General features: G+C 36.1%; 1 protein-coding gene and 1 pseudogene across 1 annotated transcript; both read right to left on the reverse strand.

Moving 5' to 3' along the window:
* Positions 1-10,979: 10,979 nt before the first annotated feature.
* LOC120077837 (wee1-like protein kinase) lies at positions 10,980-12,192 on the reverse strand. The gene is made up of 5 exons (XM_039031907.1): positions 12,000-12,192; positions 11,648-11,768; positions 11,522-11,562; positions 11,245-11,393; positions 10,980-11,066 (listed from the first exon to the last, which is right to left on the reverse strand). Exons 1-5 carry the CDS (start codon positions 12,190-12,192, stop codon positions 10,980-10,982), a joined length of 591 nt encoding a protein of 196 aa, XP_038887835.1.
* A 461-nt stretch (positions 12,193-12,653) lies between these two features.
* On the reverse strand, positions 12,654-15,832 carry LOC120077846 (annotated as a pseudogene).
* Between the last annotated feature and the right edge of the window lie 8,628 nt (positions 15,833-24,460).

A 24,460-nucleotide genomic window follows, 5' to 3' on the forward strand; every position in this document is an offset into this window, starting at 1 on the left:
ATCATATATATTCTAATTATTATTATATTAAAAAATGGGGGAAAGTGAGAAATGTGTCAGCATGCATAAATTAAAAAGACTATTCAATAATTTTGTGGGCGCAAATAGGGATAAGAAAATGGTGGATATACCAAGTGAAAATTGTTGGCCAACATAATAATATAATATATAGTTGTTTAATAAAGGATATTATTCTATCCAAAAAGGCAATTGGGATAGAAAAGAGAAAGGGGTTTTGGTGGTATTTTGGAAATGATGAAGAGGGTGGAGAGTAGGTGAAGGGGTAAGTAGTTTTTTTTTTTTTTTTTTTTTTTTTTTTTTTTTGGCAAAAACTTAACTAAAAGCTGAGTATCATGACTTATACATTTGGATATATCTTTTTTCTTTCATATTCCTCTCCTCCAAATATATTTAACACTCCGCTTATTAACCATTCAATTTTTTATTTTTACTTTTTAAAAATTATGGTTGTTTTATTTTCTCACAACTTCTTTGCGATGCTCATCATCTTTCATGATAATGAGTAAAGATATACATTTATCTATATGATTACTTTATAGCTTTCGAGCAATTGGAGTAAAATTGGAGTTTGGGGTGAAATTAGTGAACTAATTAAGCTTAAATTACCAAGAAGTGAAGAGCCCATGATAAGAGAAGAAGAATTCAAGAAAAAAGAGGACAAACGAATCCAAAAATAAGAAGGTCCAACACTCTAAGTCATTTTGGCCGATAAGATAACATTAAGATATCACCTAGCATTGAGCATAGCATCTAAACTCTATGGTTGACGCTTTGAAGTTTTGATTGAAAATCAAGAAAATGTGTGGAGGTGTATTTAAGGACATTTTGATTATTTTGGAACAACATCCTATGTTTGGCTGATAATGTCATCGTTGAGGTCACAAATGAAGAAGTTGTTGCTAGTCTTTGGTTGAAGTTGGCAAGTCTCTACATGACGTAGTCTTTAACCAAGAATTGCTCCTGAAACAACTTTTGTTCAATTTGCGCATTCAGAAAGGTATACTCCTTAGGAATCATCTAGATCGATTAGCTAAAATCTTGTAGATTTGCATAACAAGGAGATTAAAATAGATGACGAGGATGCTCGTTTAATTTTGTTTATGTCTTTGCCTTTGTCATATGAGAATTTTGTTGATTCAATTGGTGGGAAAGCTAGATATTTTTTTCTTAGAAGATGTGACAATTGTACTGTGAAAGACTGACGGAAGAGTGTTGTAAACATCTTCACGTAAATCAAATAAAATTTATAATTATCGAATTCTAGTATTACCACTACAAAGACATAACAATAATGACAAGTCTGGATCGATCTGCAGGGAAACGTGAGTTATAATTTCGTTAAGCCTTTTTTCTAGTTATCACAGTGAATGAGGGGTTGTGTGTGGAAAGAGTCATAAGTGCTGTAAATAAAGGAAAGAAAATAAAAGATAGCAAGTAAATATAATCTAAAATTGGAAATTCTAGTTCTAGAAGCAAGAAAAGGTTCCTATATGCAGTTTCGAATATTGAACTCTCTTAATTAAACAGACATTTGGTTTATGTGTTCATGACTTACTTGGCTCAACCAACTCATCGACATTATAGATAATTAAATTCATTGAGTTAAATCTAGCAAGCACCCTAATTATCAATTAAAGTTTAAGCCCTAATTAAACCAAATGCCTTAGTCCTATTTAGTTCGATAGTGGTCATTTAGAACTAATACACTTGCATTAAGGTTAAAGGTTCCATTGTGTGATTACCAATTAGAGTAGCCCAATTAATCAACTCAATTTATCTTTGAACCTAGGTCTAACATGCCATTTAAGGTCTTTGGGTAGTCTATATTCCTTAGCGTACACGATTTTACCTTTGCTACTTGAGCGATTTAAGCTACACGAACAATCAAAGAATGGACAAACTTAGAATCTATAGCTAAGACATGCATCTTTGGGTAGAGGCGTCAATCCGTACATAAACATATATCAAAATCCAACAAGATTCAAAGAACCATAAATCCAAATGCATTAAGTTAAAGAAAAAAATAGTTCTCACAAAGCTACATAAGTTCCTTATTCCCAAAACTAGAAAAACTACAATAGTCTCAACAATCTATAGAGAAGAAGAGATTAGGAAGCTCCAATGATTACAAAATGCAGATGAAAGAAAAACTAAAATATAATGTTGTATATGGATAGAGGATGAAAAAAAATGAAGAAAATAAGTGGTCATTTGCTCAAAACAGCCACCCGGATCAAAAGTTACGACCTAAAAATGACTACAATATAGCACCACGGTGTTATGCCCTTTTCAGCCTACTACAGAGAGCACCGTGCCACAACAATCTTGCTTGGGTGCTGTTTTGTCACCACCTTTTCCGTTTGAAACGTTAGAAGCCCGAGATGACTCCTAATAGTTCCAAATTAATTCTGAATGGGAATTATCTAATTTAATTAATTTGATTAATTAATTAAACTACATAAGTAATTAAATTAATAATTAAATCTAATTTAATTTATCATTTCATTTAAATCATATTTAAATGAAACATCTCTCATATAACTTATAGTTTTAATTCAATTAATTTGATCAAATCAAATCAAATCAAATCAAATTAAATAGTTATTTAATTCTTCAATTAAATAACAAAATTTTAATTTAGCCTACATTTGAATCATATTCAATTGTAACCTATAGTTTTAATGTGCATCTAATGTGCATTAATTTTAACCTATAGTTTTAATATGAATCCAATTCATATTCAACTAATATTTGAACTCTTTCAAATATAAAATTCTCCATAAATTAATTTTCAATCATACCCAAAATTAAATTTATATTATAAAGTTTAATTAAAATATAAACTTTATATTCTAATGTATCATTATACATGATATTATTTCTCTAAGTGAATTTAAACATTTCAAACTCTATTCAAGACATAGTTACCTCAATTTTCTTTACAAGCTAGGAAGGGATCTCATGGACCTATAGATTAGAAGCTCTAACGTCATGAGATTAATTGACTATACTCATTAACCACATTAATCAATATTCGTTAATTGTAGGTACGATCCATTAAAGACCCTCTCACTGTAGATATATTTCTATATCCACGGATATAGAAAAATAATAGCAAGTTAGTTCTTCATAATTGTTCGTAACAACAGCTGGGTCAAATTATTGTTTTACCCCTAGGTTACCTCTGTATCCCTAAGTACCAGTACTCCTCTAATAAACAACTTGTTTATGGTCTAACCATTAAACAAAAACACCTCTCGGACCAGTGAGAGGGTAGAACCCTTTGTTCAGGTCTTAGAGACACCACTTAAGGGAACACTCATCTACTTACTCTAAATTCGGGAAGGAGGGAAAGCCATATTGTATTATTATGTTCCCAGCTTCCCACTTGGTTTTATCCCCAAAATGGTAGGCTTATTGAGTCAGCGAACTGGCCACTCTCACCCACACAAATCAAAGGACAATCCTTCGTGAACGGGAGTTCATAATATACAAGAATTAAGACTAAGTTGCATAAGTCATCCTATTGAAATAGAAACCGAACTAGTGAATGAAGTTACATCTAGTGATTACTATTTTGCGGTCCAGTCTTATGAAAACTCATTGCATAGCATACCCCTACTCACATGTCACCTACATGAACACGTTGAATTATTGCATTCGTATCAAATATAAAGTGGGTCGTATCCATAGTGTCACCAGGAGAAGGTACCCAACCTTATCCGTATACTATAGACTTTTTAGGCTGTATGTTAAACATTGATCCCTATATGTCTCTGTATACAGTTCAAGACTCATAAAACAACCTAAGATGTTAGTTTATTGGATAAGTTATTAAGATAAAATGAATACAACACAATCAATATTAAAATAACATCGGTAACTCTTTATTGATGACAGTCAATTATTTACATTTAGTATCTACGAGTTGTAGGTTATAAAACCCAACAAACTCCCACTTTAACCAAAACTCTAGTTAGTGGGATGTACATAATATCAATAATCTAAAACAACGGGAATGATAAATAAATAAAATAAACTAGGGCATCCATATATCCATTACATATCTCTTACTTGCCCTAGATTATATAATGTACATGCCTTGCAGACCTCTCTCGATGACTCTCGAACACTTTAACCGAGGAGCCTTCATAAAAGGATCAACAATATTATGCTCAGAAGCGATCTTTGTGATGTTCACATCTTCTCATTGCACAATCTCCCGTATCAGGTGATACTTCCTCTCAATATATTTTCCTTGTTTGTGGTTGTGAAGCTCTTTAGAGTTCTCTACTACCCCACTATTGTCACAATATAAGGTGATTGGAAAATTCATATTTGGAATGAATTCTAAGTCACTTAAGAACTTCCTGAGCCAAATTGCTTCCTTTACTGCTTCACAAGAAACTACATATTCAGCCTCCATAATGGAGTCTACAATGCATCTTTGCTTGATACTACGACATACTACAACTCCCTTGTTCAAGGTGAATATTGATCCTGACATGGATTTCCTAGAAATCTTGTTAGTTTTGGAAATTAGAATCGATTATCCTGTAAGGATCAAATCCTTACCCCATACACCAACATGTAGTCCCTTGTTCTCCTAAGATACTTGAGAATGTTCTTAACTACAGTCCAATGGTCTAACCCTGGATTGGAGTTTGGCTGCTAGCCATTTTTTTAATATCATTAAGGTACCCTATATCATTCCCAGTAGGATATCGTCCACATAAAGTACCAAGAAAGCTACTTTATTGTTGATGATTTTCTTGTGGATATAAGGTTCATCAACATTTTGATCAAAACCAAATGATTTGATCATAGTATCAAATCTAATATTCTAAGATTTGGATGCCTGCTTCAACCCATAAATGGAACAATTCAACTTGTAAACTTTTTGCTCCTGACCTTAGGTTATGAACCCCTCGGACTGAGAGATAAAGATGCTCTCTTTAACATTGTCATTCAAAAAATTAGTATTGACATCCATTTTCTATATTTCATAGTCATAATATGTGGCTATAGATAAGAAAATTCTTATTGACTTAAGCATAGCAACAGGGGAAAAAGTTTCCTCATAGTCAACCCCTTTCGTATGGGTATAACTCTTTGCTACAAATCTAGCTTTGAAGGTTTGTATCTTTCCATCTACATCTCTCTTTATTTTATAGATCCTTTTACACCCTATGAGTTTGACCCCTTCAAGTAGATCTACAAGTTCCCATACTGAATTGAAGTACATAGACTCCATTTCAAGGTCCATGGCTTTGACCTATTGGTCTTTGTCTACGTCATTCATTGCCTGTTTAGAGGATAATGGATTCTCATGTCATCATCTGGTATGACAACTTGAGTTTCAGTTAAACCCAAATAATGGTCAGGTTGTGATATAACACACCTACTGCATCGAGGCACTCTCAACAATTGAGAAGAACGAGACTGGCCTAAAATGTTGGCTTCTTCATTAACTCTTAATGAAGGACCAGTTTCATCAACAACCCTTGTTGATTCTTTAGTAGCTTCATTGAATACTAATTTGCTTCATGGTTTATGATCTCTCATATGGTCTTCCTCCAAGAATGTAGTGTTTGTCGATACAAACACCTTGTTTTCTTAGGGCTCCTAGAACTAACTGCCTCTCATTTCCTTAGGGTACCCAAGAAATTAACATAACCTTGAACGAGATTCCAATTTTTTAGGATTTGTCACTGGTACATGTGTTCAACCCTAGATTCTGAAGTAATGTAAACTAGGTTTACGCCCCTTCCATAACTCAAAAGATGTTTCAAAATTACTCTTTGAGGGAACATTATTCAAGATGTGTACTGCAGTCTCTACTACATACACCAAAAACAAGCTAGGCAATTGAGAATAGCTCATCATAGAACGAACAATGTCTAACAAGTTCTATTTCTCCTTTTTGATACACCTTCTACTGAGGTGTACCAGGTGCTAAAAGTTGGGATTGGATTCCATGTTTTATCATATAGTCTTGGAATGCTAAATCCATGTACTCTCCACCCCGATTAGATTGACGTGTTTTAATTTTTTTACCTGACAGGTTTTCAACTTTAGCCTTATACTTCATTAACTTTTCAAGAGCTTCAAACTTATGTTCCAGTAGGTATAAGTAACCATACCTTAAATAATCATCTATAAAAGATATGAAATATCCGTACCCTCTTCGAGCGTTACATTCATAACCATAAAGATATGAATGTATGAGCTCTAAGGGCTCTTTGGCTCTATAACCTTTTTCCACTAAAAGTCTTTTAGTCATTTTCCCTTCAAGACAGGATTCACATGAAGGTTATGAATCATCTTCTAACTCACTTAGAGGTTCATTCTTTTCCAATCTTTTAATCTTATCGAGATTTATGTGACCTAATCTCAAATGCCAAAGATATGTATTATCACAATCGCACTTTCAAAAGCTTTACTTAGCGATTTTGCAGCACTTATTTTCGCTCATAAACAAGTCAGCCAATTCGAATATGGAATGTTGATGGCACACCAGGTGCCTCTCACAACCTCCACCCTTGTTTTAGAGAAAACGATTTTAGAAAATGAATTTGGAGAAAATATTTTCGCAAACATTTTGAATGTATGAATAGAAAAAAGAAAGATTGTAGTAGGCTAGAAAACAATAAGCAATAACGACGACTTTATAACATACTACTCCGGGTATGGGGAAGTGATTTGTTACTTGGAGAAATTCTTTGCCTTTTAATTTGAGTATTAGCAGTTTTATACATCTCATGATTTAAAAGTGCTTTTGCTTCAGTTGGTCAATAGATACATGTTGTTTACTAATTTAGCTGAACAAATAGTCACACCATTTTTCATAATGAACGCTTTATGAAATGAAAAAGAAACTGAATACATTTGTTTGATTAGACAAGAAATTGATACAAGGTTCCTCTTAATTTTAGGAAACATATAAAAGTTTTCTAAAAATAGGTATGTATTTCCAAAAAATAACTTTGCATCTACCACTGCACGAGTTGAAATGGAATCTCTCATTCCAACCTTGAGCATCATTTCATCCTCCTTGAGCTGGTGGAAGGAACTAATTCCCTGTAAAGAAGAACAAACATGATTAGTGGCTCCCAAATCAAGTATCTGGGCATTATGGTAATTTTCCACTAAACTAGTTTCTAGAACCAACAAATCATATTTACCTTCATTTTTTTTCTTATTCTCAACGAGGTACTTAGGCCAATTGCATTTCCAGTAACTATCCACATTGCAATGGAAGCATTTTCCCTTGTCGGCCACTTGGTCTTGCCCTTACCTTTCCCAGCAGTAGAAGCCTTCCTCTTCCATCATTTCTTCTTCTGGATCTTCTTAGAACCAAAAGATGAGGGAACAGACTTAGTTTCAGAGAATGAACCATTGTGGAACTTCTTGGAATGGGAACCATTTTCCTCTCCTTCTATCGGTCCCTTATTATTTTTATAAGAGACTAATAAGTCTGTAACTCATTCAAGAGGGTAGTTATGGTGTACCCTATCTTATTCATAATCTCATTGCTATAGAGTTGGAGCAAACTCTTCGAAAGAGATTCCAGAATAAAGGACACCTGACTCTGCTTGTCGATGACCGCGTCATTCATTTCGGTGACATTGAAGTGGACCATCAGGTCAAAAACATGTTCTCTCACTGATTTGCCTTCCTTCATTCATGTATTATAAATGTACTTAAGGACCTCGTGCTGGATTTGAGAGTATAGTTGTCCAAATATCTTCTAGAGGGACTTCATGATCTTACATGCAATGATCATGACCTCGTGTTTCTTGGTAAGAATATCAAACATACTTACCAAGATATAGACTCAAGCCTTATCATTGGCCTTTGTCCAACAGTCATAAGCATCCCTCGATGCTTGGGATTCATTCTGAGTAGGGATTTGAGGACACTCTTGAAGGAACTCTTATCAAAGAGTACCTATGAGTGGAAGCAAGATCGTTCCAAATTCATTGTGACAGAAAAACAAGCATTCACAAACATACACAGTAGTTATGCATTCAAGAACAAATTACGACATGCTTTCAATAAATTAAATACAAAAGAACGAGAGACATACCTTTGAAGAACTCTTCTTCTGACTTTCTCTCATTCTCTCTTGGAACAGCACCGCTCGCTGTCGCTATAACGCCAAGCCAATCATCTACCTAAAATTCTCGCTTTCATTCATCAAACGAATAGTCTTCTACACGAACAAGCAACAACTGGGACACTACTACTCAGTAACCTTGGTATTCTCAGAGTGAGAATCCAGGAGGCGTGGGCTCTATTGGATTATGTAGAGGGAAGAAGGAAAGCAGGATCACATACAACAACCAAGAAAGTGGGAGAGGTTTTGTGTCTATCGTATAGACTGGTGCTTGATCATTTAGTAAAATGTATACGATCATTTAGCAAATCAGGTGTGATCCTTTAGACGATCGTTTAGTGAATCTCGCTCTCGCATGCGATCGCTTAGTAAACTGCACGTGTACACGATCGTTTAGGAAAGCTTGAGCTGTCGTGTAGGCTTTCGTTAGCTAAAACGATAAACAAGGTACAACCAAGATGCGATTATCCGATTCCTTAGCAAAGTGAAAACTATTTTCATTTTATCCTTCCGTTATGAAAACTGAATGCAACCTCCCACATTGACACACGATTATGGAGAAAACCACCAACAATTATCTTATAATTTGTTTTAATTATAAATAAATATACTAACTAACTTATCATATTATATTTATAACCTATAGTTTTAATATCACATCATATGTAACATTTAAACCATAGTCTTTTTCTCCTCTACTAGATATAAATCATATTTATATCCTTTTCCTTCTATTAATGTATTTCATACATCATGTCAACTATATCATATATAATTGACCAGTTTAATCATATCATATATAATAAAACTCCCTCTTGTCAATTTGAACATTTTAAACTGACCCAAAAACTGATTCTCAACTTGAATCCATTGAGCTACTAAGGGGACCTTATGGACATATGGCTTGAAGCTCCAACAGTACGTGAATAGCTGACTAAACTCTTTAGCCACGAGATCCACCATCCGTTAACTGCCGGGCACTCCATTAAAGACCAAAAATTGCACTCTTCTCACAACATATATATTTCTCTATCCATCGGATATATCGAGTCAACATACGATAACCCTTCATAGATGCTCGTATGTATAGTTGGGCCAATTTATCGTTTTTCCCCTGTAGTTACATCTAACTCCTTAAGTACCACTAATCCCTCTAATGAACAATACAACATAGTTCTACTATGTGTGGACACCTCTTTGGCCATGAGAAGGTGTGTGGCGCCACATCGTTCAAGCCCCAAAATCAGCCCTTAATAGAGCAATCTATCTACTTACCTCTACTTCGAGGAAGGAGTGAATTCCATCGTGTGTAGCTGAGTTCCTAGCTCCCAAATCAGACGAATCCCCAAAGTGGTAGGTTTGAGTCGACAATCTGGCCACTCGCACCCATGCAAATCAAATAACCGCCCTCAAAGGCAGGAGTTCCCAACTCACTTAAGATTAAGGTCATGTTACCTATAGTCATCCTAGTGAAGTGAAGTCTCTGTCATGAACAACGTTATATAACGAGACTATAACACTTCGTGGTCCGGTCTTATACAAACTCCTTTGTATAGACATCCCCGTTCGCGTGTCTCCACAAAATGATTAGGATCACACCATCTATAGCACGTCACAATGCTTGTAACACTAGAAGAAATTTGGGCTTTAATGTCGGTTTAAAACCGACATTAAAGATAGTGTTATTAAAGCCCTTTAATGTCGGTTGCCTTTAATGTCATTTTAAACCGACATTAAAGGGCTTCAATAACACAGTCTTCAATGTCGGTTGCAAACGACATTAAAGACCTTCATTGAAATTTCCAACCGACATTAAAGCCTCTATTTTTTTTTAATTATTAACTGACATCGAAGCCCGAATTTGTCCCTTTTTTTTAAATTCTATTGCCGAATCCATTTTTTTGGTCAAAAAGTATATCATGACACATCATCATTGAACGTTGTGGCTATGACATATTATTCATGTATGGATTGTAAATCTATTACATTTAATCCACAAATTCTGCTATAAAATTATAATTTAAAAGGTTGTACAATAATTCAGGCCTTGAAAACACAAATTATAAGTAATACAAACATTATGATTTTACAAACATTATGAGATTAATGTCTCTCTCCACTTGATAAGTATGGATCCCTTCATAATTCTTCTTGAACCAACCCCTTAGCTTCAGCAGTGTCTGGTTATAGGCAGCTTTGTCTGACCACTGTTGTTCAAAGGATCACAAACAAAAAAGGTTTAAGACAAAGGATTGAAAGTGAAAATGTGATAAGAATTCATATTCAACTAACCGTGTTTATTGGGAATGTGCACAAATGGTACATTCAAGGCAAAATTTTTGTAGTGAATGTGTTGGATCTAAAGTTCCCCAAGAAAAAGCATAAAGAGGTTGCGATACCAAATATTTACTCCTTTGTTGTATCTACAAAACAAGAAAACTCAATAGTTGAATAAATGAGAGAATCTTCTTTTTCAAGATTTTGCAGAAGAAAAGCTTGGTTACCTAGATATGAGATACAAAGATGATGAAAAATTTTCGGCAGCATAACAATGCTACCACAACAAAACCAAAAATTTACCTTGAACCTGTTCAAAGAAACACACTCCCAAAAATATTTCACAACCACTTGTTCTCAACAAAACTATCAGAATTCCCAAAAAATGAATATTCAAGAATACATACATCAATAAGCAAATTTAGCTCACAATATACTTCAAACCTCAAAAGTTGTCACAAAGACTACCATAGTGCATGAATAACCCACAATATACAAGAGTTACTAGTTTTAGAACTTAAAATTTGGAATGGATAAAGCTTACATATTAAATATTTTAAGGCTACATAAGAATTGGAATGTATAAAGATAAAACAATAGTACATAACTTATAACATTTCGGATCATTAGTTTTCAGAAGAGGCATTTCCTGTTCAAATTAACGTATTGAATGAACAGCAGAAATAAAAATTTACTCTTTCAAGTAACAAATTAAAATTAAGCTTTCATTAATATCATCGTGTGTTAAAAAAAGAAACATTTTTGGAATGAAATATCATATGCAGAGAATGTAATGTTTCACAGCTCAAAATAGAACTAAACCTCACCTGATACAAGGCTCTCAGTGCATCTACCTTAGAGAATGGGTGAGAATACCTGCCAATTGATAAACTACAATCACAGAGCTCCATTTGAATATAGAGTTGTTCATTTTCAAACCTTGAAAAGTAGTATCCAACAATGTTTTCATGAGATCCTACATATTCAATAGAGGATAACAATCGAGAAAAAAAATAAAAAAAATTGCACCAGAGAAGAAAAAGAGAACAATGACAACAAATAAATATAATAAATGGAAAACCATATCTAGATAAATTTACTAACCTAAAGCTGCCAAAGCTTGAACTTCCATCAAAGCTCTCCTCCTACAAAGGGAAGGAAAAACTTCAATTACATATTTGCTAGTGTTTAGAGGTTAAACATATACAGACACGCACCAAAAGAAGTAACCTTTTTATGTCTTGATTCAATGGTCTTGTGCTTTGTTTGACAGCACATAAGCAGCCATCAATCCTCTTCAATACCTTGAAGACACGGCTAAAATTTTCAGTCCCTATTTGCTGAAAATAGACTGAAGTTATTGCAAAATTTGATAGCCTGAATTGAATATTAATAGAAAAAATCCCAATCTCTATCAACAGAAGCTTGCAGATACTAACTAGATGTTTCTGGATACCTTTATCTATGAAAATCAGTGTGATATCTTGAAAGACCATCTCCACTAAACAGCGTAGGAAAAAATCCTACACAAAATTGAAAAACACAAAACTAATTCATTTCCTAGAAAAACACAAAACTGTACCTGCACATTTTGTTCTTTGATTACCAAATGGGTCTATGCCTACATCTGAAGCATCTTTCAAGTATGGGTTCTTCATGCAAGGAGAAGGCATAACTCGACAGTGTAGAGAAACTGCAGATTGAGAAACATAGTTTTGTTTCTTTGGCATTGCCATTGTCTCTTTCTCCATATCCACATCATCTGCTCCAAGCATGTCGTTTCAAGTTCCACAATTTGTTCACAGCCAGATAAACTTGGACTCAGAGGATGTACTAAAACACTTTCTGCGCCAAAATGAATATTAAATGAAGAAAACTATTACATTACATTTTTCGAACAACTTAAATCACTAATTTCAGAAACAAATACAAGGCTGTTAGATTTTGAAGCCCCAAAAATATTTTAGATCAATGTCCCCATATTGATCAATGACTCCGACACTAATTCTCATTAGTTGCAAGTGATTAACCATTTACCATTATTTATTTGGAAAGTTCAGCTTATAAGAATAATGATTTACTTCATTTTAAGAGGAGAGGAGAAAAGCTTTAAGAGAAACTAGTGTTTTTCATAAACACTGGTTTATGATAAGAATACACTAGTTTCATAAACCAAAACTACAAATACACTTTCTCGAGGAGAGGAGAGCAAAGCTTGTGATAAGAATAAGTTACTTCATTTTAAGAGAGTTTTTCCAAACTTATAAGAATAATGGTTGTCACCAAATAAGTAAAATAGTGTTTCAGGATGGGTTATAACACTGTGTAAGAGCATATAAGAATTCCCTTTATTATCATTATTATCTGTTGGGGGCGGTATGTACCATCTAAGAGAAACTACCTGTAATTCTGAATGTTCATTGTCAGTTCCTTGAATGACTAAATGGTCAACTGCTGGGTCAATGACTCGATTCCAATGTTTCATAGTAAGAATTCCAGCGAACAATGCATAAAGATCTTCCCAAACACCCAATTTCTTAATGTTTTCCTTTATTGCTTCAGCATCAAAAAATATTAAAGTCTAACACTAAGGGAGAGAAATAACACCAGATGGCAAGTGAAGACAGAGACATGCTAGCAACAAGAATACATTGAGACAACACTTCAATGAATTAAGAGGGAAATACCTTCCAAAGGGCAGCATAGTTAAATCTTATGTTGAAGTCAAGATCTTTATACAACCCATGGTCCAAAAGTACCAACTGTGGCTTCCTCTTGCCTGTGTGCCGACAGAACAAGAATTCACAAATCAACATTAACATTCTTTTATCTCATAAAGAACAGGCAAGGCTACAAATTGATATCTCAAGAAGTTATCTATAGGTTTTTTAACAAATAAATTGATCATTTAGTAAGAGCTCACCAAAGATGCTCCTTCTATTAGAAGGTAAGGGACGGACAAGCAAGTTTGCAGCATGAGGGTCACAGTGCAAAATCCATGCTTATATATGATCTCAGAAAATGCATGACTAACCTGTATAATAAGTTCGAGGTAATTTTATCAGCAAGTGACGTAAAACTCATATCATTGATTCATAATATGGTCAAGCAAGCAATTTAAAAAGATTTTAAAATAACATCTCAATGAATGGTCTGAATTCCTAAACCTGTAAAACATCTTCTGGCTAGTCAGATAAAACTGTAAATAAATAAATAAAAGTTTACAAACCACGTGAGCATATAAGACTATCAAGTGGGTAAAGAAAGGAACACTCTATGAACGAAGACAAAATATAAATAATGCTCATAAATAAACCTAACTTTCTTGAATAAACGAAATGTGTGGTCTTACTAATTTTGCAACTTCTGATGGTTGAACCCCAAGCTTCTGAATGGCCTTAACATCATTTATTTGAGCACCATCCATAAACTTCATAGTCAATAACTTTGAGGTACTTAAGTTCCAAAACAGTGACTGAAATACCAATTTTAGGACAGAAACCCTCATTTTCTAACCAAAGTAATTTGTGTTTGTTCGAAACAATTCCAATATTCTCATAGAATCTCTGATATTCTGATATAAAATAGGAGATCACCATGAACAGAAAGCTTACAAGTGGAATAGAAAGGGGGAAAAATCCAGTTAAGTTCCTAACCTTAAAAATAACCTTAATAACATGAGCATTGAGGAGAGGAAAATCGGATTCAATGTTGTGCAAAACAGAAAAGGCATATAATTTCATATTATTTTAAGCCCAACAAATTTGCCTATCAGAGATTAGTTTATGAAAGAACTTGGGAAAACACGTTGAATAAGATCTCAAGGGTTCTCAAGAATACATCTTCAGAAGGAAATCTACCTGATTTAGAATGAGAAGACTAACATGCGACCTAGCATTAAAGCATAATGGTAAGAGAAATCTGGAACAATAAAATTTTCAAGGGCTTAAATTCATGACCAAAAGCTAGCAAATAAGACATTGAAAATCCCATAGTTTCTTTTAGTATAAATTTAACTGTTGTCAAGTCAACAATTAAACAACTTGGGGAAAAAAGGAGGAAAGTTCATCGACATCCACGTGAAAACTGAAGAATCATGAGAGAGAATTTCTCATGACATAAAAAGAGTACATATAATCAAAGAAAAAGGAGTGTAGGAGAAGGGGCATACAACTGAAAGAAGTGTAGGAGACAGAGAGGAAAACCTACCTTTGGAAAACTTTCACTAACCTCATCAACCAACCACCTAAATCAAAACAAAAAAAACATTCTTCATCATAAGAGATCATATATCACCAAAAGTCTATGGAACAATATTATTGTTGCAGAATATTTTTCAAGATAGAGCATAACTTTTCTTCATTTAGAGTATATAGATGCATGATTTATATGGGTTTTATATGGATAGAATGCATTCATCAACAAACCCTTAACAAGGTCATAAGATGTTCTAGAACATTACCTATAATCAACAGAAGGAAAAAGTCGATATAGGGTGTTCACAATTAATGTAACACTAGCATTATCTGTAGCTACAGTATCAATCATATGAGTGTGCTACACCTGAATATAAAGGGACCATAGGTAAACAAAATTGACCCTCAAAAGTCAAATCAATATAAATACATGTGAATTCAAGTTCAAATTTATTGAGTACAACAAGACCTTCACAATAACTTTTTGCCCATCATGGGTACGAGTAACATGCACTTGTGCAAGGGAAGCACTGGCTATTGGATCAGGATTAAATTCAGAAAAGATCTGCACATGAGAAGGCTTGCTTCATGAGACAAATGTCTATGGGCTGTATGGCATCCCGTTGTATTTCATCTACTTGGAGGTACGAAGTAACTCTATCTGCTAAGACTTTTCCCTGTGTAAATGCAGATAGTATGTCAGGAAGACTGGATATTGGATATGGTAGCATTTGGAAGGAAGCCAATGCAGAGATGACTTAGTAATTAAAGTTGCAACTATTGCACCCAATGACCCCAAACCAGATTTGTATGTAAAAGGAAAATCAGTGGAAAAAAATAGAAAAATTTAGCATAATCATGAGTTCTTACTTTATTTTCATCTCTAAAGTTTGCACCAAGAGCCATACGAATGATCCATAAAATGAAGTTGCAAATCCACCATCCTCGCAGAAGGCAAGGGTACTTGATTGACCTATTACGAATGATTCCACAAACTACAACCACCGCAACTCCTCATGTCACTTGCATAATCTCTGAGGAAAATGCTGAGATTTTCAAACAGCAACAAGATCCAATCCCGTTTAGAAGAGCACAGAACATCAAAACATGGATCGCTCATTAGAAAATGGTGAAAGCTACAGTGGCTTTGTAAGAAACGCTTAAATTCTGGCCAACTGGGAGGTTTTTCGGTACTTGATCCATCTTTCTTCTTCCTCATCGCTGATAATCTGATACGTGAACGATACATTTCGTAAAAAAAATGAAGGAATAAGATTCCCACGAACCCTAATTGCACTCTGACAGTCAAATGTTCGCCAAGACATGGAGATTCAAGCAGCTGCCATAGCCAATGACCTTCGAATGTGGGCAACCATAAACGAACAACGGGCAAAATTAGGGTAAGAGGCTTGGGGTAAGAGAGAAATGAAATGGTTGGGCGGCGCCAGAATGGATATAGAAAAATTAGGGTTTTTTCATTAAAGTAAGAAAAAGAAATAATAAATTAGAACTTTAATGTCGGTTTTAAACTGACATTAAAGCCTATCTTCAATGTCGGTTTAAAACCGACATTAAAGATCCGTGTTTTTTTTTTAAACCGACATTGTATCTCCAGTTTCACTTTTTCCAACCGACATTAAAGGCCAAAATTCTTGTAGTGTAACAATCTACAAAGCGGGCCGCATTCATAGTGTCACCATAATAAAGGTTTCCATACTATATCCATATACTATAGACCATTTTGGTTATCACTTAAAGCATGATCCACCTGTATGTCTCTACATTCATGCTTAGGTTACCGCGACAACCAGGGATCTTAGTTTATTGGTATGTGGTAAAGCAAATAAAACATCTCATGTTTCATAGACATAAGTGTTTACAAACTACAAGACCCAATGAGCGTTTAGGGCATCAACCCCAAAAATCTCCCACTTGTCCTAACGCGAGTGAGATGTACAAAATAATAAGTACAAAACAATATACTAGGGCACTAAGGCCCAATACAAAAATCTCCCATTTGTCCTAGTCTAGTACAACTTCTAGATCAGTCAGGAACTTCCTGAGCCAAACGGACTCCTTAGCAGCTTCACAAGCTGCTACATACTCGGCCTCCATCGTGGAGTCAGTGATGCACCTCTGCTTAGTGCTTCACCACATTACAACTCCTCCGTGAAGAGTGAACACTGACCTTGAAGTGGATTTCAGAGAATCCTTATCAATCTGAAAATCAGAGTTCGTTTAACTAGTAAGGATCAAATCCTTAGATCCATACACGAGCATGTAGTCCCTTATTCTCCGAAGATACTTGAGGATGTTCTTGACTGCGGTCCAGTGACCCTGTCTTGGATTAGACTGATACTTACTGATAATCCCCACAGCGTAGCAGATGTCTGGTCTAGTAAAGAGCATCACATACATCAAAATACCAACGGCAAATGCATAGGGGACCTGTCTCATCTCTTAAACCTCTTGAGGCATCTTAGGACACATTTCCTTAGACAATGTAACTCCATGCTTGAAAAGAAGTAGGCCCCTTTTAGAGTTCTACATCAAGTACTTGAACAACATCTTGTCAATGTACGATGCCTGAGACAGTGCTAGTAGTTTGTTCTTTCGATCCCAAAAGATCTGAATATCAAGAACAAACTGAGCCTCTCCTAAATCTTTTATTTGGAGTTGGGTCGCTATCCAGTTCTTAACTGTAGTTAATAGACCTACATCATTCTCAATGAGTCGTGTACATACAACACTAGAAAAACTACTAAAGTGTTGATGATTTTCTTGTAGATACAAGGCTCATCAAATTTTGGTCAAAGCCGTATGATTTGATCGCAGTATCAAACTGAATGTTCCAAGATCGAGACGCCTGTTTCAACATATAAATGGAACGATTCAGTTTGCAAACCTTTTGCTCTTTCCTTGGGCTATGAATCCCACGGGCTGCACCATATAAATGGTCTCCTTAAGATTACCATTCAGAAAGGCAGTCTTAACATCCATTTGCCATATCTCATAGTCATAATAAGTAGCAATGGACAGGAGGATGCAGATAGACTTCAACATGGCAACAGGCGAGAAAGTCTCCTCATACTCGACTCCCTCCACCTGGGTATAACCCTTCGCCACAAGTCTAGGCTTGAAGGTTTGCACCTTCCCATTGGCACCCCGTTTCCTCTTGTAGATCCATTTGCAAACTATAGGTTTTACCCCATCAGGCTGATCTACAAGATCCCATACTGAGTTGAAGTACATCGGCTCCATCTTGAGATCCATGGCTTTGACCCATTCATCCTAGTCAACATTCTTCATTGCCTTCTGATAAGACAACAAATCCTCAACCTTGCCATTGGCTACCATAACCAGGATTTAAGTGAAACCCATATAGCGAACAAGTGGGTTCACAACCCTCCAACTACATCGAGGTTCCCTTAACTCTTGAGGTGGAACTGACCTATCAGATGAACTACCATCAATAACTCTTGCTGATGAAGCAGGTCCTTCAACAACTCTTGTACCTTTGGGGTAGCCTACAAAGAGGCACAATCTCGACCGTGGTTCCAATTTCTTTGGATTAGCCTTAAGCACATGTGCTGGACAAACCCATACGTGGAAGCGACGCAAACTAGCTTTACGCCCGTTCCACAACTTCAAAGGTGTTCTCGCAACACTCTTGGAAGGGAACACAATATCCATACATTGCAATCTCCACTGCAAAACCCCAAAACGAGTCTGGTATGGAAACGTAACTCATCATCGATCGAACCATGTCCAATAAGGTTTTGTTTCTCCTCTTCGCTACACCATTCTACTGAGGTGTACCCGATGCTGAGAGTTAGGAAATGATTCCATGTTCTATCAAATAGTTCTAGAACCTTGAACCCAAAAACTCTCCACCACAATCAGATCTAAGTGTTTTAATCCATCTATCCAATGTGTTTTCAACTACAGCCTTGAACTCTCTGAACTTTTCAAAGGATTCAGACTTCCGTTGCATCAAATAAACATACACATGTCGAGAGTATTCATCAGTAAAAGTGATGAAATACTCATAGCCTCCCCTGGCTCGCACATTCATTGGACCACAAAGGTTTGAATGCAGTAACTCTAGAGGCTCTTTGGCTCGATAACCTTTTCCAGTAAGAGGCCTTTTAGTCATCTTGCCTTCAAGGCAAGATTCACACATTCGGTAAAAGAATTGTCTTCTAACTCATTTAGAAGTTCATATTCTTCACCAACCTCTCAATCCTAGTGAGACTAATATGCCCTAATCGAAGGTGCCAAGATAGGCATTTTCCTTAAGAGAAACCCTTTTGTTCATTTATTTTGAGTTACGACAGTTTTAACATCTTTATTTATGGAGGGAACTCGTTGCTAACGTCCTTAGCACATACAAGATTTTTTCCAGATTTGTTGAAACAGATTTTAACTCCATTTTTATGAATAAACACTTTTTGATATTAAAAATTATTAGTATAATTACACTGAATCAGACACTTTACAGAAATCAAGTTCTTTTTTAACTCGAGAACTACAATAAACATCATTCAAATTATTAACTTCTTCTGTTAAAGTCAACTAGAGCCCTCCCACTGCCACAACTGAGACGACGTGGCCAGTGACTACTCGCATCGTTATCTCTCCAGCCTTAAGCTGCCGTCAGGATCTAATCCATTAAAAAGAAGAACAAACATGATTAGTGGCCCTAGAGACAATAATCCAGGCAGAATCATCATTCTCCACTAAACAGGTTTCTAAAACTAGTAAATCATATTTACCTTGTTTTGACTTGGCCTTAGCCTTCTTCTCCTCCTTGATCCAACATGGACAATTTCGCTTCCAGTGCCCATCCTGGCTACAATGGAAACACTTTTCTTTGTCACCAGGCGCGGGTCGCCTTCCTCGCTGGGCAATAGGCTGTGGGTTAGTAGACACCTTCCTCTTCCCTTTACCACCATTCTTCTTCTTCCACTTAGAAGTGCTAAAAGTAGAAGGTGCAAACTTTGTTCCTGAGGTTGAGCCTTTATGGAACTTCTTTGATGAAGAGGCAACATTTGCCTTACCAACCTTTTTCTCCTTACTTTTTAGCAAGGATTGGAATGTCTGCAACTCGTTGAGGAGAGTTGTATGAAGAAAATCGTACATAAGGATTTTCATGAGCAGCAGAATGATTGTTCCAAATTCCATTCGAAATTGAACATACACAATTACAGTACATAAACAGAAACTAACTGGTCATGCAACAACTAGAAATTACAGCATGCTTTTAGATAATCAAGGGATAATTTCTAGTTTATGTACTGTAAACCTTTAACAATTTCGCATAAGTGTAACCCCTCATTTTCGACCCTAGAGTCCCGCCCTAATGCGCCCGCCGTAGGGAAAAAGAAGATTAGGACAAAACTAAAGCGACCTTATCCTATACAGAAGATCAGATACAAAGTCGTGCAAAACTGCCATCCTATAGAGGGACACTCCTATGGTGCCTCGAGGCGATGCACAGAAACGTTATCCAACCTAACAAGAGATACCGAGGGATATGCGTTGAACATCTCGCTCCCACGTACTATGAACATTCTCTCCATTCACCTTGATATTGATCTTGAAGGAACTCTTATCAAAGAGTACCTCTGAGCAAAAGCAAGATCGTTCCAAACTCATTGCGACAGAAATACCGCATTCACAATCAAACATACAAGTTATGCATTAACAACAAATTACAACATGCTTTGAAAATTTAAACAACAAAAGAGACGACAGACATACCAATTGAAGAACTCATCTTCATAGAAATCTCGCACTCATCAAGGAAGCAAATCTCGCTGTCGCTGAGATCGTCCAAGCTATCATCCACCAAATCTCACTGTCGTCTATCCACAAATGGACTCGGAACCCTCGGTATTCTCGAAGTGAGAATTCAGAAAGTGTGGGCTCTGTTGGATTTTGTAGAGGGAAGGAGGAAGGAACGATCGTTTACCACGACCAAGCAAGTGGGAAATATCGGGAGTCTATCGTATAAATGGCTGTTTGATCCTTTAGGTAAAGGTACACGATCGTGTAGTAAACTAAGGCTGATCGTATAGACGATCGTTTAGTAAAATGCTCGGCCGCAGGATCCCTTAGAAAAAGCTAGACGATCGTTTAGGTAATTCTACGCGATCGTTTAGGAAATACGCGCGTGTACACGATCATTTAGTAAACTTTGAGCTGTCGTGTATGCTCTCACTTTGCTAGGCGATAGGCAATGTACTAATCGGTGAGTGAATATCTAATCTTTTTTCAAAATCAAAACCATTTTCATTTTATCCTTCAGTTATGAAAATTGAATGCAACCTTCCACTATCTCATTCGGTTACGGAGAAAAAACCGCAAACAACTATCCCATAATTGTTTAAATAAAAGAATAAATATAATCATATTATATTTATAACCTATGGTTTGATATCACATCACATGCAACATTTGAACCATAGTTCTTTTCTCCTCCAAATCATATTTATATCGTTTTCCTCCAATTAATGTATCTCATACATCATGTAAACCATATCATATATAATTGGCGAGTTCAATCATATCATATATATTCGAACTCCCTCTTGTCAATTTAAACACTTAAAATTGACCCAAAAACTGATTCTCAACTTGAATCCATTGAGCTACCAAAGGGACCTTATGGACCTATGGTTCAAAGCTCCAACGGTACGTGAATAGCTGACTAAACTCTTTAGCCATGAGATCGACCATCCACTAACTGCCAGGCATTCCACTAAAGATCGATAGCCGCACTCTTCTCACCACAGATATATTTCTGTGTCCATTGGATATAACCAATCAACAATACGATAACGCTTCACAGATGCTTGTAAGTACAACTTGGCCAATTTACCGTTTTGCCCCTGTAGTTACATCTAACTCCTTAAGTACCACTAATCCCTCTAATGAACAATACAATATAGTTCTACTATGTGTTGACACCTCTCAAGCCAATAGAAGATGTGTGGTGCCACATCGTTCAAGCCCTTGAATCAGCTCTTAAGGGGGCAATCTATCTACTTACCCCTGTTTTGGGGAAGGAGTGAATTCCATCTTCTGTAGCTGAGTTCCCAACTCCCAAATCAGATGAATCCTCAAAGTGGTAGGTTTGAGTCCGGCCGATCTGGCCACTTGCACCCATGCAAATCAAAGGACCGCTCTCAAAGGCAGAGTTCCCACTCATCAGGATTGAGGTCACGTTACTATGGTCATCCTAGTGAAGTGAAGTCTCTGTATCAACAATGTTATATAACAAGACTATAACACTTCGTGGTCTGGTCTTATACAAACTCCTTTGTATAGGATGCCTCTGCTCGTATGTCTTCACATGAATGATCAGGATCAGACCATCTGTAGCAAGTCACAACACTTGTAACTATTCTACAAAATGGGCCGCATCTGTAGCGTTACCAGGATAAGGTTCCCTCCTATATCCATATACTAACAACATTTTAATTATCACTTAAGGCAAGATCCATCTGTTGTTCGGGTTGATGCCCTAAAATCTCGTGTCCTATAGTTTGTAACAGTTTGTATGAACGCTTGTGTTGTATAATATATGATATTTATTTCACATCTTGTTTTTGCTCAGTTATATGTTTTATTTGCTTTACCACAAACCAATAAACATAAAATCCCTGGTTATCTGTAGTAACTTAAGCATGTATATGGTGACATACAAGTGGATCATGTCTTGAGTGTGATAACCTAAATTGTCTGTAGTATATGGATATAGAGGGAATCTTTATCCTGGTAACGCTACGGATTGCGGCTCGCTTTGTGGAAGTGTCACAAGTATTGTGACTTGTCACAAATGATCTGATCCTAATCATTTTTGTGTAGGGGACATGCAAGTGAGGGCATCCCATACAAAGAGTTTTGTATAAGACATGACCACAAAGTGTTAACATCTCGTTATTTAACCGTTCATGACAGAGACTTTACTTCATAGGATGCCCATAGCTAACATGACCTCAATCTGAGTGAGTTGGGAACTCCTACCATTGAAAGAAGCGGTCCTTTGATTTGCATGGGTGCGAGTTAGGTCGTCGATTCAAACCTACCATTTTGGGGATTCGTCTGATTTGTGGGTTGGAAACTCAGCTACACAAGATGGAATTCACTTCTTCCCTGAGGCAAGGATAAGTAGATAGATAGCTCTCTTAAGGGCTGATTCCAGGGCTTGAACGATGTGGCGTTACACACCTTCTCTTGGCCCGAGAGGTGTTCATACATTGTTGGATTGTGTTGTATTGTTCATTAGAGGGATCAGTGGTACTTAAGGAGTGAGATGTAACCATAGGGGCAAAATAGTAAATTGGCCCAGATGTACTTACAAGCATCTGTGAAGGGTCATCGTACTCATGATTGGTTATATTCGATGGACACAGAAATATATCTGTTGTAAGAAGAGTTCAATTATTGGACTTTAGTGGAATGCCTGGTAGTTAACGGATGGGGATCTTGTGGCTAAAGAGTTTAGTTAGCTATTCACGAATCGTTGGAGCTTAGAGCTACAGGTTCATTAGGTCCCATGGGTAGCTTGGATAAAGTCAAGAATCAGTATTTGGGTCAGTTTGAAATGTTCAAATTGACAAGAGGGAGTTTGATTATAAATGATATAATTGGATTGGTTAATTATACATGATATAATTGACTAAATGTATGAAATACATTAATTTTGGAGGAATAGATATAAATATTATTTATATCAAGTGGAGGAGAAATTACTATAGTAGATATATGATATCAAACTATAGGGTAAGAATATAATATGATTATATTCATTAATTATTAAATTGGTTAATTATGAGATTATTGGCCATTTTATTCTCCACAATCCTGCGTTAGTGAGAGTAGTTGCATTCAGTTATGGTAATCGATAAATAAAATGAAAATTGGTTTCATTTTTGCAAAAGGTTTGAAAATTCGCAATCAGTGTGAAAACGTAAATGATCACCTAGCTTAAGAGCCTATACGATAGTAGCTCATTGTGTAAATGATCGCAAACCAGCGCTTAAACGATCGCACGTCTGTCCCTAAACGATTGCTTAACTTTCCTAAATGATCGCATAGTGTGCCACATTTTCTAAATGATCGTATACCTTTTATTAGATAATTGCTTAGTAAAACCTACATGATCGTGTAGCTTCGTCTAAACGATAAGCATCCCTGCTATACGATAGCTCTTTCTCTCCCACTTGCTTATCGTCTACACGATCTATCTTTCCTCCTACCTCTACCAAATTCACAAAGACCACACTTTGGATTCTCACTCCAGACTACCAAGGGCTCCAACTGGTGGTGTCGTCCCTGCTATTTACTTGTTCGTGATTATGTGTGTTGCTGTCGTTTGTGTAGACGATCGTGCTGCCGCAGCCGACTGATTTGTTGGATGATAGTTTGTGTAGAGGTTCTTCCGCTGCTTTTGAGTTTGACGTTTGAAGAGAGTCTTCAACTGGTATGAGAACTCTTTCCCTTGTATTTTATTGTTCGAAGCATGCCCTTAGTTAGTGTTAATTTGCATAACTATCTGTTGGAATGTATATGTTGTATTTCGGTCACAATGAAATCGGAAAGATCCGAACGCGCTCATGGATGCTTTTTGTTAAGAGTTCCTTCAATTGGTATCAGATATAGGTTATGATATTCCAATTTCATTGTTGCAACGAATTACATATACGTTCATGGTGGGTGTATGTCTGCTCTGTTTAATCTTTAAATTGCTGTGGATGTGCGGATTAATGGATGTTTTCGTGGATGTTAGCCTCGGTTTGATTTAATTCTTTTACATTTTCGGTTGATTGTAAAGGTCCCT

This window comes from Benincasa hispida, chromosome 1 (genome assembly GCF_009727055.1).
Source record: "Benincasa hispida cultivar B227 chromosome 1, ASM972705v1, whole genome shotgun sequence".
Taxonomy (NCBI): domain Eukaryota; kingdom Viridiplantae; phylum Streptophyta; class Magnoliopsida; order Cucurbitales; family Cucurbitaceae; genus Benincasa; species Benincasa hispida.